The sequence below is a fragment of the Xenopus tropicalis genome, chromosome 7 (genome assembly GCF_000004195.4).
Source record: "Xenopus tropicalis strain Nigerian chromosome 7, UCB_Xtro_10.0, whole genome shotgun sequence".
In the NCBI taxonomy this organism is placed as follows: Eukaryota; Metazoa; Chordata; class Amphibia; order Anura; family Pipidae; genus Xenopus; species Xenopus tropicalis.
The window spans coordinates 49,223,887-49,238,921 of record NC_030683.2 but is presented as its reverse complement, the minus strand read 5'-3'; the positions used below and the strand labels follow the sequence as shown (position 1 = coordinate 49,238,921).

General features: G+C 34.8%; 1 protein-coding gene across 22 annotated transcripts in view; it reads right to left on the bottom strand.

The window, feature by feature from the left end:
* Window positions 1-15,035, bottom strand: part of ldb3 (LIM domain binding 3) — a 108,119-nt gene that overhangs the window by 31,332 nt on the left and 61,752 nt on the right. For 6 of the 22 annotated variants that reach the window (XM_031904923.1, XM_031904927.1, XM_018095316.2 and 3 more), the window contains 3 exons: window positions 14,707-14,743; window positions 6,358-6,393; window positions 5,705-5,923 (listed from right to left, as the gene is read on the bottom strand). In XM_031904923.1, coding sequence (XP_031760783.1) covers window positions 5,705-5,923; window positions 6,358-6,393; window positions 14,707-14,743 — 292 coding nt within the window. Of the gene's footprint in view, window positions 1-1,834; window positions 2,009-5,704; window positions 5,924-6,357; window positions 6,394-11,556; window positions 13,356-14,706; window positions 14,744-15,035 lie in introns of those variants that run through there. The other 16 variants (XM_012966286.2, XM_012966288.2, XM_031904929.1 and 13 more) reach the window with 11 other exon arrangements.

Genomic DNA, 15,035 nt, shown 5'->3' with positions numbered 1-15,035 from the left:
GCGACTTTGCGCGCAAGTGTTAACGCTACGAAAAAATCGCGACTTTGCACAACTTTCGTAATGGCTACGAAAAACTCGCGTTTTTACGCAAAAATCGTAAAGACACCGAAAAACTCGCGTTTTTACGCAAAAATCGCAAAGACGCCGAAAAAAATCGCAAAAAATACGAAAAAATCGCAAAATGTTCGTTTCCAATCGGAATTTTTCCAATTCGGATTCGAAATCGTGTCTTAGTAAATCAGCCCCTATGTCTTGTTACAGTTACAGCTGCATTATTTCTGGTCAGCTGATCTCTGAGGGAGCACACAGCCCATCACTAAATGGTGGTTTAAGGTAAAAGATATAAAATGGCAATATTTACTGATATACTGTATGTATTCCAGTTTGGTAAAATTCTTTATTAGGCCACCTATTATGATATAAACGATCTGTTCATTAAGTACTCATTCTAGGGGTATAGTTTTCCATTAACTGTTTGCAAATATTTGGATATCTGTTCATTAGATTCTAATCAACTAATAATCTAGTAGAGTCGATTATAATAATTATTATGTTCTCCAGGAAACCTGCACAACTGTAAAATATTCAAAAAAGTCAAACTTCATAGAACTTCAGGAGCTCACTATACAGGACTGATAGCAGCTGCCACATCACAGTAGTGATGCATTGAATTCTGGGTATTCCCACTATAAGAACTAAATACATCTCTGTCAATGGAGTATGAGTTATTCCCCTGCAGAAGTTAGATTTCTTCTTTATAACAGGGTACTTTAGAAAATTATACAATTATGTCTAAAATCTCTGTGAAAGAATTTATGCTTTGGGTAGTGTAGCACTAATTGTTTTTATACAGGGGAAGAGCATCTTTAATGAGCACAAGGGATTAGTCACACACGCTGTGTGCAACATAAAAATGCAATATGCATCTACGTGAGAAGAATATGTGGATCCTTAGAAGACGTGGGTGCTAGAATAAATGTGGTACTATTACATGTTAGCAAAAGTAATCTAGTGATGAGCGAATCTGTTCCGCTTCGCTGCAAAATTTGCGAATCTTTCATCGCGCGGCTATTCTTTTGACGCCAGCGACAATTTTTGGACGTGTGGCGAATTTTTTCCGCAGCAAATTTTTTCGTCCATTTCGCGAAACAATCTGCCAATGGCGAAGCACGGAAATTCGCAGCGAATCCATGCCTGGCAAAACATCACCCATTTGCCCATCACTAGTAATCACCTATCTATTAAAATAAACTTATGAATATAATTTAAGAAAAAGAAAATTTACCTGAAACACTTTGTTAGACTCACAGTGCAAAAGCAAAACATACTTCATCCTGTTTGCATTGTATATCCATCTGTCTACTTCTATTATTTTTATATTATATCACTAAAACTCATCTTGCGGTTTATCTAATGAAAAAGTTTATGGGTAATTCTGCAAATGAATTTGTAGCTACATTTTCTAATTTAATTGAATCTTGCCCTATATGTCTTTTCGTCAAATAAATGGAGTGTATGAAAAGTGTAAATAGGGGATGGGCTTTATTTCTATGTAATGAAAAACACCTATTTCAATTCTGTATCATCTAAATATAATCAAAGACTATGTAAACTGTGTTTTCCTGCGTGTATAATATCTCTATGGGCTTTGGATGCTGGCTAACTCTGATAAGAGGTTGTAGGTAAGTATGCATTAATTATGCTTTTCTATAGCATGAAATGTACTTTATATGCTAAAGGAGTTGAAGGATGCCTCTGAAATTTTCTATATTTTCAGACTTTCGTAACCTTCACCTGTTAAATAGCTATCAGAAATGCACAAATATTATATTACCTTGGGCTGGAAGGCAACAAAGCGGACAGTACGGAGGTGGGAGCAGCAGCAGGCAGCGGTGATGCTGGTTGTGGTTCAGTGTATTGCTCAGCGGTAGCATTTTGATTTGCAGAAGCAGCTGGAATTGCAGCAAAGTCTATGCTTGAAGCCACTGGCACATGCTCAGGTGGGCTACTGAGTAAAGTTAAACCAAGTTAAATCAAGAGCATGATCTGAGAATATTAATACAATGAACTCTTCGATGTATATACTGTATGCTGTATCTGGAACAGTATGATAAGTTCTTAACCTTAAAAGCAATTCTGGGCCAGTTTGCTGTCATTCCTTGTAAGATTACAACTTTATGTGGATTGGGCCACCACTGAATGCTTTAAACCCAAAGCAAAAGATTAAATAGATAATTGTACAGCCAATACAAGTGAAAAATAATATAAAATTATTTGTGGAACCAAACTATACAGCAATCATATTATTTAAAAAGACTCTTATTGTGTCTTTTAATTATTTAGCTTTTTGTTCAGCAGCTCTCCAGTTCATCTACTAACTGTTAGCTAGGGTTCAACTAATCCCAAAAGCAAGATAGTGGTTCAAATTACAGATTAAAACATGAATAGGAGAGGGCTTGAACAAAAAGATCATCAACATTTTAGTGCCAAATAACATGTAGACATTACAAGATGGATACAGGCAGAAGAAGGAGACAAATAATTTAAAAATGAAATAACTAAAAAGAAAAAAGGTGACTATTTAAAAAATTGCTATAAAAATCACATTTTATAACAGTCTAAAAGTTAACTTATATGTTAACTACTGTATACTTTAAGAAGTAGAAAGGCAACCAATCACTGCTTTTAATTATTGGATATCATTATGATAATTTAATTCCACAAAAAGAGTTTTATTTTCCACCTGAAAACACAGAGCAAGCTTGTGAGCTTTTCATCTACGCCAAAACATGCATAATACAAGTCGCAGAACTTGTGTACACTAGCTAGGGTGTAATTTGTTGAGCTTTCCCTATAGCTCTACACAGCAAGTTGTTTTCTGAGCCAGACAGACACCTAGTGCTGTGTTAATCCATTTCATTTGTAGTATATCAGTTAAAAAAGGTGCATCTTGAATAAATACAGGAAAAAAATAATCTGCTGATCCTCCACTTTGTATTATTTCCCTACTTGTCAGGCACAAGAAAATAGCTCCATTCATTACAGGCACAGCAAAATAGCTTGCAGGGGAAGCAGCAGCATCTAGCAATTTTGCAGCTGCCATTTAGATACAGTTGCGCATAGCAAAGATATGAGATTTATTCCACTGCTAACTGCTAACTGTAGTTTATTATGTTCTTTAGTTGGACTGATGTGAGACATCTAGAGAAATGCAGATCCATGCTGGTGGATGGAATTAAACACAAGCAAGAAATGAATTTGCTAGTGTACATTGGCCCATAGAAAACATTATCTGATTCCATATTGCAATTACTTTGCTCTCATTCTCTATCCAAAGGGCATTTCCCTAAATAAATGTAAGCAATAAAATACTGTGTAGAAATATACAGTATATATTTCATTTCTACACCTTAAAAGAGCTCAGTGCATGCTTCATACTGTGCAAACTGTATTTTTAACCACAGCTGGAGAGTAATTCTTCGCTTTAAAATTCTGCCTAACTGTGACACTGGGAGACCTATTTAGAGTTTTTTGAAGTCCGGAAAAAAACTAATTTCCACTAAAATCAAGAAGTAAATTAAGATTGTTATAATTTGCCTAGGACAGCTTTCATTGACTGCTACATGACCACAATAGCTTTTAGATGAAGTATTTTTACATTTGTGTTTCTCATGGTTTTGATAATAAGTGGTGAACAATTAGCTTTTTTCAACACTAACAAATTGTGTTTTTAGAACCAAAAACCCAACACATCACAGAAAAAAATATGACTATTGGTAAATCTGGCCCTTAAAGATGTATTACCTAACTTTAAGCTTCTTTGGTTGTCTGATATATACCTGTGACACAGGACAGTTGTATCCCCTCAGAACTTTCAGGGAAATAGTACTTGGGCATGGGTGGGTTACTTAACGGCAAACTGTCCAGTGTGAGCTCTTTGAGCACTGGGTGCTTAAAGCTATTGGTAATTACAAGATAAATACTTCTGTCGTATGTGGATATGAGCTTGCCAGCATATACCCCAATAACAGATGGGTGTGCACTGAACAGGAAACAGGAGCAGTTAGAATGATGTTGAATATATTGAAGTGTAACTCTTCTTGCAAATAATTGGGCTTGTATATTACTGGTACAAGTGCAGTATTAGAGTGCTAGGGGATACATCATTGCATTCATGGAACATAATAAGTATCAGTGAAGTATGGTATATGCACCAGTAATATATATATATGGTCTATTTCAGTTCCTGAAAGAAAGGTGCTTGCATAATTAGCATGTCTGATTTTACATTAAGCAACACAGATTTAGGGTGGAAGAAAAAAAGTTATGCATTATGAACTTAAATACCATACTATGTAATTAACTATATAACTGAACCATTAACAGACACTGTACTCTGTCATTCCAAGTATTCATAGATATTTTTTCTTGTTAAAATTCCATATTTATGTATCAACAACACATAATTCATTGAAGTAAACAATTTATTTCAGAAATTCTTAGTGGCAAAAATAGAGCATTAGTTTTTTTATAATGTTTATTATAAATGCCTCATTCTCTTTCAGTGATTTATGAAGATGTCACTGCATGAGAACATTTTGGTGTTACCTAAGCCTTGTCATTCAGAGCAATCAGAATTTTGACTGGGAAAAACCTTTTCCATGTCACAAATGTGTAGGACTTCCCATTAATAAGTGCATAGCTACTCTAAGGATTAAGGCACACCACCCTTCTATTGCATACTGTTTTAAAGGGCAGGTACACCTTCAGGTTATAGAAGGCCCATTCTTAGCAACTTTACTTAACTCAACTGTTACTTAATGTGCAGTGGGAATGGCCATATCTCACTTTTGGTGGCATGATACAAGAAAAATCAAGATTTAACTTTCCAGAAACAGTAACATTTTTTTACTTTGTTAATGGAAATATAGAATGGCTTACCATATAGGAGGAATTGTCTGAAATAATCCATGTGTTGTGATTATATATTTACAGCAGAATTTTTACTTCTTTTCTACAAGCATCTGGGTAGAGTTATCTTTTGCATTATATTCATTTTTCATTGTGATGCATCCCGTTAAATTTTCCCGCAACATGTTAGCATTTAGTTATGTATCTGTGCATCATCAAAGCATTTTTGTAAAACCAGCTGTTTCTGTCATATAATCAGAAAGCCTGATGCATTTTACACTAGCTAGAATATTATTGGGGATCCTTTACAGGATCTTTAAAAAAAAAAAATCTTTTTATGGAAAGAGCTGTTATCTATCAAACTACTTCCAGTTATATTTCTTTGGTTTATCTGGTTATTTGTTTATTCTTATAGGTATTGGTAGTATTTTCCATTAACTCAATATAACTTGTTAATATTAATCATTATGTTGAGGCATTTAAGTTTGAGAAGTTTGATATTTTGGGCAACTTTTTCTATTTGTACATATAAAATGGTGTGTCTTTGTGGGCCTGGCATGCAATGATACTAAAATTAGGGTAATACTAGAGTTGTAAAGGTATGTAGTCCTAAAAAGAGTAATCATTGTAGGTTTTAACAGTAACAATAGTAAAATAACAATAGGGATCACACTTTCTTTTATGCTGAATCTTATAAAAGGGGTTTGCAAACAAAGTTAGAAAGACATTTATTATCAGAAGCTTCACTATACAAGGCATGTTGGTTAGAAGGTTAATTTCTAGAACCCGATACCTTTTATAAGTAGATGTAATAGGGGGTGAAAGTTTGGGCAAATTTTGATCAGTGCTGGTGTGAACATTTTTTCTTGGAACTGAATCGCCCCCAAACCTCACGGAATAACCTCTTGAGGACACTGGACTGGGCTGGGAAGGGATGTCCTCCCTGGTAGGTGATTTAGTAGGATGCCAAGTACCTGACCTGGCAGATGGTAACACTTTGGCACCTGCAGGACTGGGTAATAGACATTAGACATTGTGCATTTTGCTCAGTATAACTCATATTAAAACAAGAAGCACTTTTAAACTCATTCATCAACCTTGGGTGCATTCAAATATGTGTAATCCATTGTTTTCCTCTGTTTCACCAGTTTATCAAGCATCCAAACATTTATAGTCATCATTCTAAATCCCTTGTAAACACTGGAGCCTCCAGTGGCTTAGTGTGCAATACTAAATGCTAGAATGGTGGAGCCATGTACAGGTAAGTACTGTCTGTACCACTCCCATGATTTCCTTGCAAGGGTTTCTAAATATTGCAAACGAAGCATCCAAATATTCCTCACAGTAAGGTGCCATAAGGTTTTTTGGAGTTGACAAAAAAGTTATCTGCAAAAAAAACTTCAGATTTTCAGTTAAACTCTTATACAAAAACACATTGAGAGTTACCTTATTTCTGGAGATTTGGCAACATTTTCCTTGCTGCTGTGAAAGAAGGGGACACGGTGAATGAGCTGCAAGAAGAGCTTCATTAAGGTGGGTTATTATCCTGTTCAGGGCACGGGTCTCCAGCACCAAATATATTAATGATTACAGCGAAGAGAGAAAGAATGTTTAGCAAGAGGACCATGACTCACACACCTAACCAGGGAAAAATATTTGGTCTTGTGCTATCATTTTCATTTGATATGTTTCTGCAGTTTGGATAATAAAATGTTAAGTTATTTTTCTAGCCAGTTTCTAGTTCCTTTAAAATTATTAAAGCCAGAACAATGTTGAGGTCTATCTCTGCAGAAATATAATGTTTAACCCCCTACCTTTTATTCCCCATTAATGCTTTTTGTATCTATATTTACAATCAACTGTAGAGGTAAACCACAGAAGCCCATTCGTTTAGGAATACAATGACCGATATTCCATAGGTCAGGGTCATTCTGTTTTCTGAAATTGTATTGGGTCTCTGTATGACTTTACCAAAATGAATCTATAATCTAAAAAATGTTTAAACAGGGAGTTGGGGTGGTAACTTTTATCACACAGCTACAGAAATGAATTTTGATGCCTCTAGATGCTACTCTGTAACAAAAATATTATAGTTATATCAATCTACAGTATATTTATTCTTAACAAAAATCTTATCCTTATTTAGTTGTCATTAAATAGAAAAAATGACTTTCTAGCTGGGCATTAAACAATTTTTGTCACCCTGGCTTGTGGTGAGTCCCACGTTTCCTAAAGATTCTGTAGATGGTTTGGAAATACTGTAAAATGGAGAGATTAAATAGTGAACATACAGGTGTGTACAATAATATACCAAGAACCCAAAGAGCATGCATTATAAGTCAAAGATCACTCTCAAAGCAAGAAATCAGAAGCGTGTCCAGTGGGGCAAACAGTTTTCTTGGTGCATTTCAGAGTAAGGCAAGCAGTTGGGTCAGGCTTCTAGCAGCATTAGGCCTCTATTGTTTATTTATCATTTTGCTCTATTTTTGTTTCTTTCTATGCCAGTCCATTCTACAGTACTACATTATTCACCTATACAGAATGTGTGGAATATTGTTGAATCATGTTGGCAGGGGAGTTTATATAGTTAGAGAAAATGAAAGGAAGTTGAAAAAGGAAACAAAACATATTAGACAAAAACAGACAACGAGAAGATGTTGGAGGGAATACTGTTTTACTTTTACATGTTCTTTATTTCATTGTAATGAATGGATTGAACTGGATCATTCATTGTTTAGATCAATAATGGCTACAATAGGTAACTGCCATTATAAGAATAATTCTTGGGCAAACCAAGAAAGAAACAGGAGAAATTGGAAGTGTTAAAGAAACTCCCAGTAAATCTTTCTGAAATTCTAAAGGTACAAGCCCAGTGTTGAGGGTTGCAAAGCATGTTAATTAAAGCTCCCATGGTCCAGTATCTTGATAGCAGCTATCAGTAATTAGTATGGTTATTATGCTGAAGCACCATGTATAAAGGGAAGGTTATCTTGACCTTGGACAGAATTTCTTCTCATAAATTTTGATTTAACAAACTTGCAATGGACTTTTATTCAGCTAAAATGTGCTTTTTATTTTCAGATTTGTATTTATGTATAGGTGTGTGTCCATATGAAATAATAAGTATTGAGAGTATACAAGGACAATAACACACTATTTATCTCTGCATTAAAATGATAAAATATATAATATGGGCCCAAAGCAATCACATCAATATCTGATTGGGGTTTGTTCCAATCAATCAGGCTAGGAATTCATTATTAGCTTATGACAATATCAGACTATCGGGCTGTGCAGTCTGCTGCCTACAGCTTCTTGTTTACTATGTATCTATTTTTTTTTCTGTTATGTAAAGCAATGTCCTTATTTAGATTATTAAAGTTACCTCTCAATTAAAGAAAATACCTGCAGTTCTTTTTATGAAACAGGCCTTACAATTAATCAAAGCAGATTTTAAACAGCTTTTTGATGGACATATATCAGACTTTCCAGCATAGCTATGCACTACAATGCTCAGCACAGTTGATAATTATAGTGCTAATTCAGAAGACAGCTAAGCATGCTCATTCTTGACACAGCTCATTAGAATTATGCCAGACATCAAGCTGTAGGGGTGCAGCAGACAATGAATTTTATTGGCAATGTATCATAACTTTGCTTGTTGACACACCTATATAAATTGCACTGTGACCCTTTAAGAATGCTGTTTGGGGCTCCCCTTGGTGCTCCTTGAAGCAGCATCTAATCTGTTTTCATAAGTAGAGTTCTGATTACTCTGTACAAAAGGTTAACAAAATGCCTATAATAATATACTCTGTTTTAACATAGAATACTCAATCCATTTCCCTTTAAATTGTAATTGTATATAATATATTTCATATATTTCCCCTAGTGTTGGTTAACCTGCTTGACCTTGCCCATTAATAGCTCAAGGCAAATTCTGTTGCATGCCAATGGGTCCATGGGCAACTCATAGAAATTGTCAAAGTACTGAAACAGTTATTTGGAATGCAGTACCTGAGAAAATGACACCCAGACAAAAAAGAAACATACATTGAAGGGAAAAAACATGGAGACGCAATGATAATGTTTATTGTTTGTATGGATCACATGCTGGTTTAGTACAGTACAGTGAGGATATTTTCAGGACAAGTGAGCCAGTCTCTCTTTCTTAGCCACTTAAGAAAGTAATGTTTTTTAAAAGACGGAGCAGCCCACGCCAAAGGCCTTTGACAGCAAATCATCCTGCAAGAAAGCAAGTCAAGTCCTCTTGCAGGGTTTACAGAACTTTCTCTGTACAAGTGGTTAGTTTGGAATAGCCAAATAAACTGAGGGAGCTTGTTACAGAGAGGAAGGAAGCTCATGCTCTATGTGTTTATTTTAATTGCATAACGCACAAGCTGTATGTATTGTATATCAGTTAAGCCAATAAACTGCAGTGAATGGTGACAACAGATATGTAAGGTACCTATACACTCTTGTGAAGCCGAATTAAAGCAATATTATAAAGTTGTCAGTTGTAAACTAAGTTTGAACTTTCAATATATAGCTATTGCATTTATTTTGAGATATGAACCAGGGATGGTCAACTAGAACTTTTAGTGTTTTAATGTATAATACCAACTACTGCAACAAGGCCAGATTATGTTATATCTATTAAAGCACGCTGAACATAGAATGTAACACAGGGGTTGACTACATAAAAGTAGAAGCAGAATTACCGATAATGTAGACAAAAGACACTTAAGATGAAAACAAGCACAGAGGAGGGTATGTATAAGCCAACAATATACCTTTAAAGATTAATCATTTAATCAATTTCTTGTCCCTTGAATCTTCAGACAGAATCCTAAATATGCAATATATACAGTATATATATATGTTCTAGAATTTCCCTGGCGAATGGTGAAATATCCATAATTCATTCTCTAATTCTACTTCTATAATTTGGTCCATTACAGCTCATGACCCAGTGCCATCTCTGTGTGATCTAGTCAAGTAAATAATTATATGCATGCTCTGGGCAAAATCATTGGAGTAGACTGACAAACAAATTACTCAGTTGGGTTTAATATATATTTATTCTTATGAATTAGATGATTATATTGATGCATAGTGCTGTGTTTAACATGCAATTGACCTCTACCGGCATGCATTGCATGCATTGTAAACTCCCACAATACAACATGTCTAACCACTAATATACAGTAAATCTTATGGGGATATGGGAAACTGTGAGCAGATGGAAGCAGTTTAAGCAGTTAGTACAACTGAACAGGCAAGACCACTGCAGATACAATTACAATTCCTATATCTTATAACTAATCAAGCAAATTTACCTTAATGGTCGGTTTTGGGTTGGTTTAAGTTTACTGAGAGCTTCTTGGCAGCATATTCATGGATGCAGAAGCTTGCAATTTTGGGGTTTACTTTTGGTTGTAGATTGCCCATGTGCTACATTCTATCTAGTGAACTTGTTAGTCCTCTTAGATAAATATAATTATTATCTAGCCAAAACTGTTTGTCCATATCAGTGTTCCAGTGTCAGCAACCACCAAGGCTGATCCTCAGAGCTGATTTTCAAAGTTGGTGAAACTTCTTCCATCTGTCTATATACTTGCATATCATTGCATATCATACTTGCATACTGCTAGACCTTCCTTTACTGAGGCATTCTGTGATTTTAACATTTCTGTCTTTTGGTGTTTGTGCATAATGGTAGGCTACATATGTATTTGGGACAGAGTCAGGGGCAGGGTTCTAAGGGTTTTGGTTAATAGGAGAAATACAATATCACTATCTACCTTTTGATATCAAACCCAGAATTACACATTTTCTAACACAGAGAGTACAGTATCTCATAGCAACCAGTGAGACTTTTGCTGTCATTATTTTAATGCTGCCCACACTTGGATCAAGTTTCCTAATATATTACTAATTGCTTAGCAGAATAACTGGCTAGGAATTGGTACAATACGAAACCACACGACCCATATGTAATTATTTCAAGCCAGATCAAGCTGGGCACTCAGGTTACCACTGTCTGGATACCCCTACTTCACTGGGACATAAGTTTAATTTAATTAAATTTAGGATGACATATGTACAAGCTATTGTACAGTCTAAATACAAGAAATCAGTAAACAAGCTTTGTATGTAGCCAATTTAAGTACACTGCAAAGGGCTGCTATTTTACTAAGAGTAGATTTACTGGAGCACCTGGGCTCTGTGTTAGTAAATTAAGATTACCAGATCACTTGAAAAACCAAGCTGATGCCCCATAGCTGGATTTTAGTATACTTGCTTTTTTAACGATCTGGCAACCTTAAAATAAATGTACTTTAAAATGCATATCATTTAATAATAGCGTCATTGGTAATGGGTCTGTAGAATTGATCTAAATTTGCTATTAATATATAGTGAGTATTATAGTATTAAGATATAGTGACTCAGAATATATCGGTATTGGTAGTGCATTTGGTGCATTCCTGGTAACCTGAACTTCACAATGTCAGGTTTTACAGCCAAATCTCTTGATGTTTATAATGTAAATTCATGATAAGAATGTATTCTGTACCCGGAAGCATGATTGTGCTGTTGCTTTAAATCACTATATTTGGGTAATTAATGCAAACAAGCACAGCATTGATTTTTATTTAAAATTTTATTGTCACAAACACAAAATGTGCCACTATTCATAGAGCAAAGTATGAGCACAGGCTTAGAGGAGAGTCTAGAATGAAGCTTTGACAGCAAACAAGCAAACCTGAAGAACAATATATTCTAGTACACAAACATTGCTTTGACTATTGAGTGAACCTTTGACTTAAATCTACATGAAGACTGGCCGATACTAATTTGAATTTTGGTTGTAAAACATTCTATAATACCTGCTGAGCCACCATAAAAATCTTTTCTAAGCATGCTGTCGGGGCTAGCATTCATTAAAGTCAAAAAAACTTTGCAAGATCTACAAATTCACTGTATACACTGTATAACCATCCTGATCATATTAATATTAAAGATCATAAGACTAGAAATAATTTAGCAAGTCTCGCAGTCCTCTATTAAAAAGTTCAGTCAAGCAGGCCAAAGCGCTATATAGTCCAGTCCTATATGCTGCAACTCAATAGTGTACCATTTTAAATTACATATCATGTTTGCTATTGGATATTCCAACTTCTGCTGGAGAGATATATATATATTCCAATACACAGTAATTCAAACTCATGACACAAGTGTTCTTCTCCGATATAACATACTGCATTGCTTTATATGACTACTAGCTATCTGGATAACTGGATAAGGTAATATACATATAAAATTATATCTATAACTAGTTCTTTCTATAGGGCATAAGCTAAAGGCAGATTTTTTTTTACACATAGGCAAACAGCTATAAGACTAAATCTAAATCAGAAGTACTAAATCCATCCAAAAACAAACCATATCTCTAAACTGCCTATCTGTCTATTTTAGGGCTTCAAAATTTACAAATATCATTAAAAACTCTTATATCGGACATTAGCAAACTTCAAACATAGTATAAGTTTATATAAATAACTCAAACACACTATTGCAGGGATGTGAAACTTCCTTGTTGACTAAAGATGCTGGGAGTTTAAGATTAAGATCTATTTGCTTATGTAAATTCAACTGACCGCAAATGCAACTATGAGAGTAATTGGGTTAAAATTGGGAACATTCCTAGCCTTTCATCTGTAGCTGTAGTGGATGGGAAGGTAGGGAAACACATGATAAAACCTTCTTTGATGGCATTTAAAGAGGAAATAAATAGTTTTTTTTCCCCCTGCCACAAATCACCTTTATGTTATACACCTCAGTTGAGCTGTTTAGGCAATCCAAAGCCTACCAAAAACTTCTAATATCTTTTCTATTCCATACCTAAACAGCAATCATAGACTTTATCCTGTCAAATCAAAAACCAAACCTATGCATATCTACCTCCCAAATTCAAGGTAATCTTCTAATGCAGTGGCCACAGAAAACCTGACAAAGGTTACTGTATTTTTATTTAAAGCACCATAAATAAAATGGCTATCAGTGTACTAGCTGGTGGTTTTTATAGAAATATAATATTTAATTGCAACACAAAGCAGGTAATGTTGTCTTTACAAGCACATTTTATTTTAATTGACAATGGAGGGTTAAAGGACTAGAAACAGAGAAAAAAAGTCATGACACTCACTGCAAGAAAACATCTCAGGTGGTTTCTATTTATATATTTATATATTTATGTATATGGCAAGTCATTAATGCTTAGTGATATAGTACAATTTAGTGTGCTTCATTGCCTTTCAGTAGATATTGTGTTACACTTGGGCATTTAACTTTTGACATTAAGCATTTTTGCCGAAAGGCCGTGATGCCAGGTGCGCAATTTGGCAAAGCGTGGGCTGTTACGTTCCGTTTCAAACTTTTCCCTGTGGCATAAAGAAAGAGATAGAGAGAGAAAGAGGAAGAGAGAGAGAAAGAAAGAGGAGGAATAAAGAAAGGGGGTTAGGGAATGTGACCTTCGCTCCCCTGCATTCAAGTATGGCAATTTATTTGGATAATTATAAGGTTAATGAAAATGATTCAGTAAAAGTAATTTGTAACTAGGGGATCACTGGTGGCTGGTAAGACACTCCCTATTTGTTTTGCACCATTATTCTGAAATCCAGTTGGGCTATCAGAGAATAATTGCATTTTACAGAACTTGTCATTTTATCAGTGCTTACAATCCCAGTTGTCTTGAACCAAACCTTAATTTGCACATTATGAACTAAATGTAATGGTTTTATAAAATTAAAATATCAGGATACATGAGAAATATTGTGTAGTCTTCAAAGGACCAACGGGCACATGGGAACTGAAGTTTGTATTTCATAAGGATTAATCTGGATCGGAATCTTGCATTAAAGCCTAGAGTTTGGCTGAATCCTGAATTGAAACTGTCAATGTCTGTTCTTTCTTTTCTCGTATATGCTATATTTATTATTAGTCTGTATTTATTCATAAAATATTAATCATTTTCATCAGAATTTAGGTCACAACTGATTCACCCACTTTAAACCTTGCAGCTGAATATGCTTCCAAATGCTTTATTTTACATTTAAATTGCATGATTTAAATGAGTAGCTCATGTTAAGGCTTGACATCTAAGCTGTATGGTTTAAATCTTTTTAAGAGGATGGTCTGCAAGTCTTGAAGAGGGCATATTTAACAGGGAAACAAAAATAATTGACTGCATATAAAAGGTGGCATGTACCATCTTACTAGCTGAGGGTATACATAAAATAATTATAATGCAATCAAACCCAAAGGAGGAATTCTTAGTTGAATTAACATGACCTTCTCCTTATATGGATATTTGGCCATACTGCATTACCCAATGGAATAATTTTTACCATTTTCTATCTTGGATAAATTTGGTTGAATAAAAAACACAAACAATGCTGTCCTACCAACCCACCATTGTCTTTATAAAGTAGAGAACTGAGTAATCTTTTATTATGTCGAGGAGTTAGATCCAAATAAATTGCACACATGATTTCAGCACTACCACATAATTTATAGATGAATCCTTATCAAGCGAACACTTATGACTACTTATGTCGCAAATGTCAAACTAGTAACTGATCAGGTCTTTTTGTAAGTTGCCAATATTAAAGCCAGTAGCAAATGATCGTGGTGTTAAATCTTGTTTAATTTGTGTTTATTAATTATGCTTCAGAGCTTTAGGCATTTGTTATCAATTAAAATGGCCAGATTGGTTTGCTGCTAGTTGCCTACCTTGCTCTTCTCAATGCATCTTCATCAGGATCTTGCACTATGAGAAAACAAAATAAAAAAAAAAAATAAGGCTTTCCTAATTTTTTGAAGTTTTAACCCTAAACCTAAACCATTATTTCATTTTTCTTTTTTTTCCTATTTTGTCTTCTATGAATGGGTTTTTTCTAGCCTAGTCTCCCACTGTTGCTTTCATTATTTTGAGACATAGCATTCCTATTATGTTATAAGCCCCTAACATGAAACTAGCAGGATGAATGGTGTAACAACCCAAAGAATTGTGGACCAATAGTGATGAGTGAAATTTTTCGCCAGGCATGAATTTGCGGCAA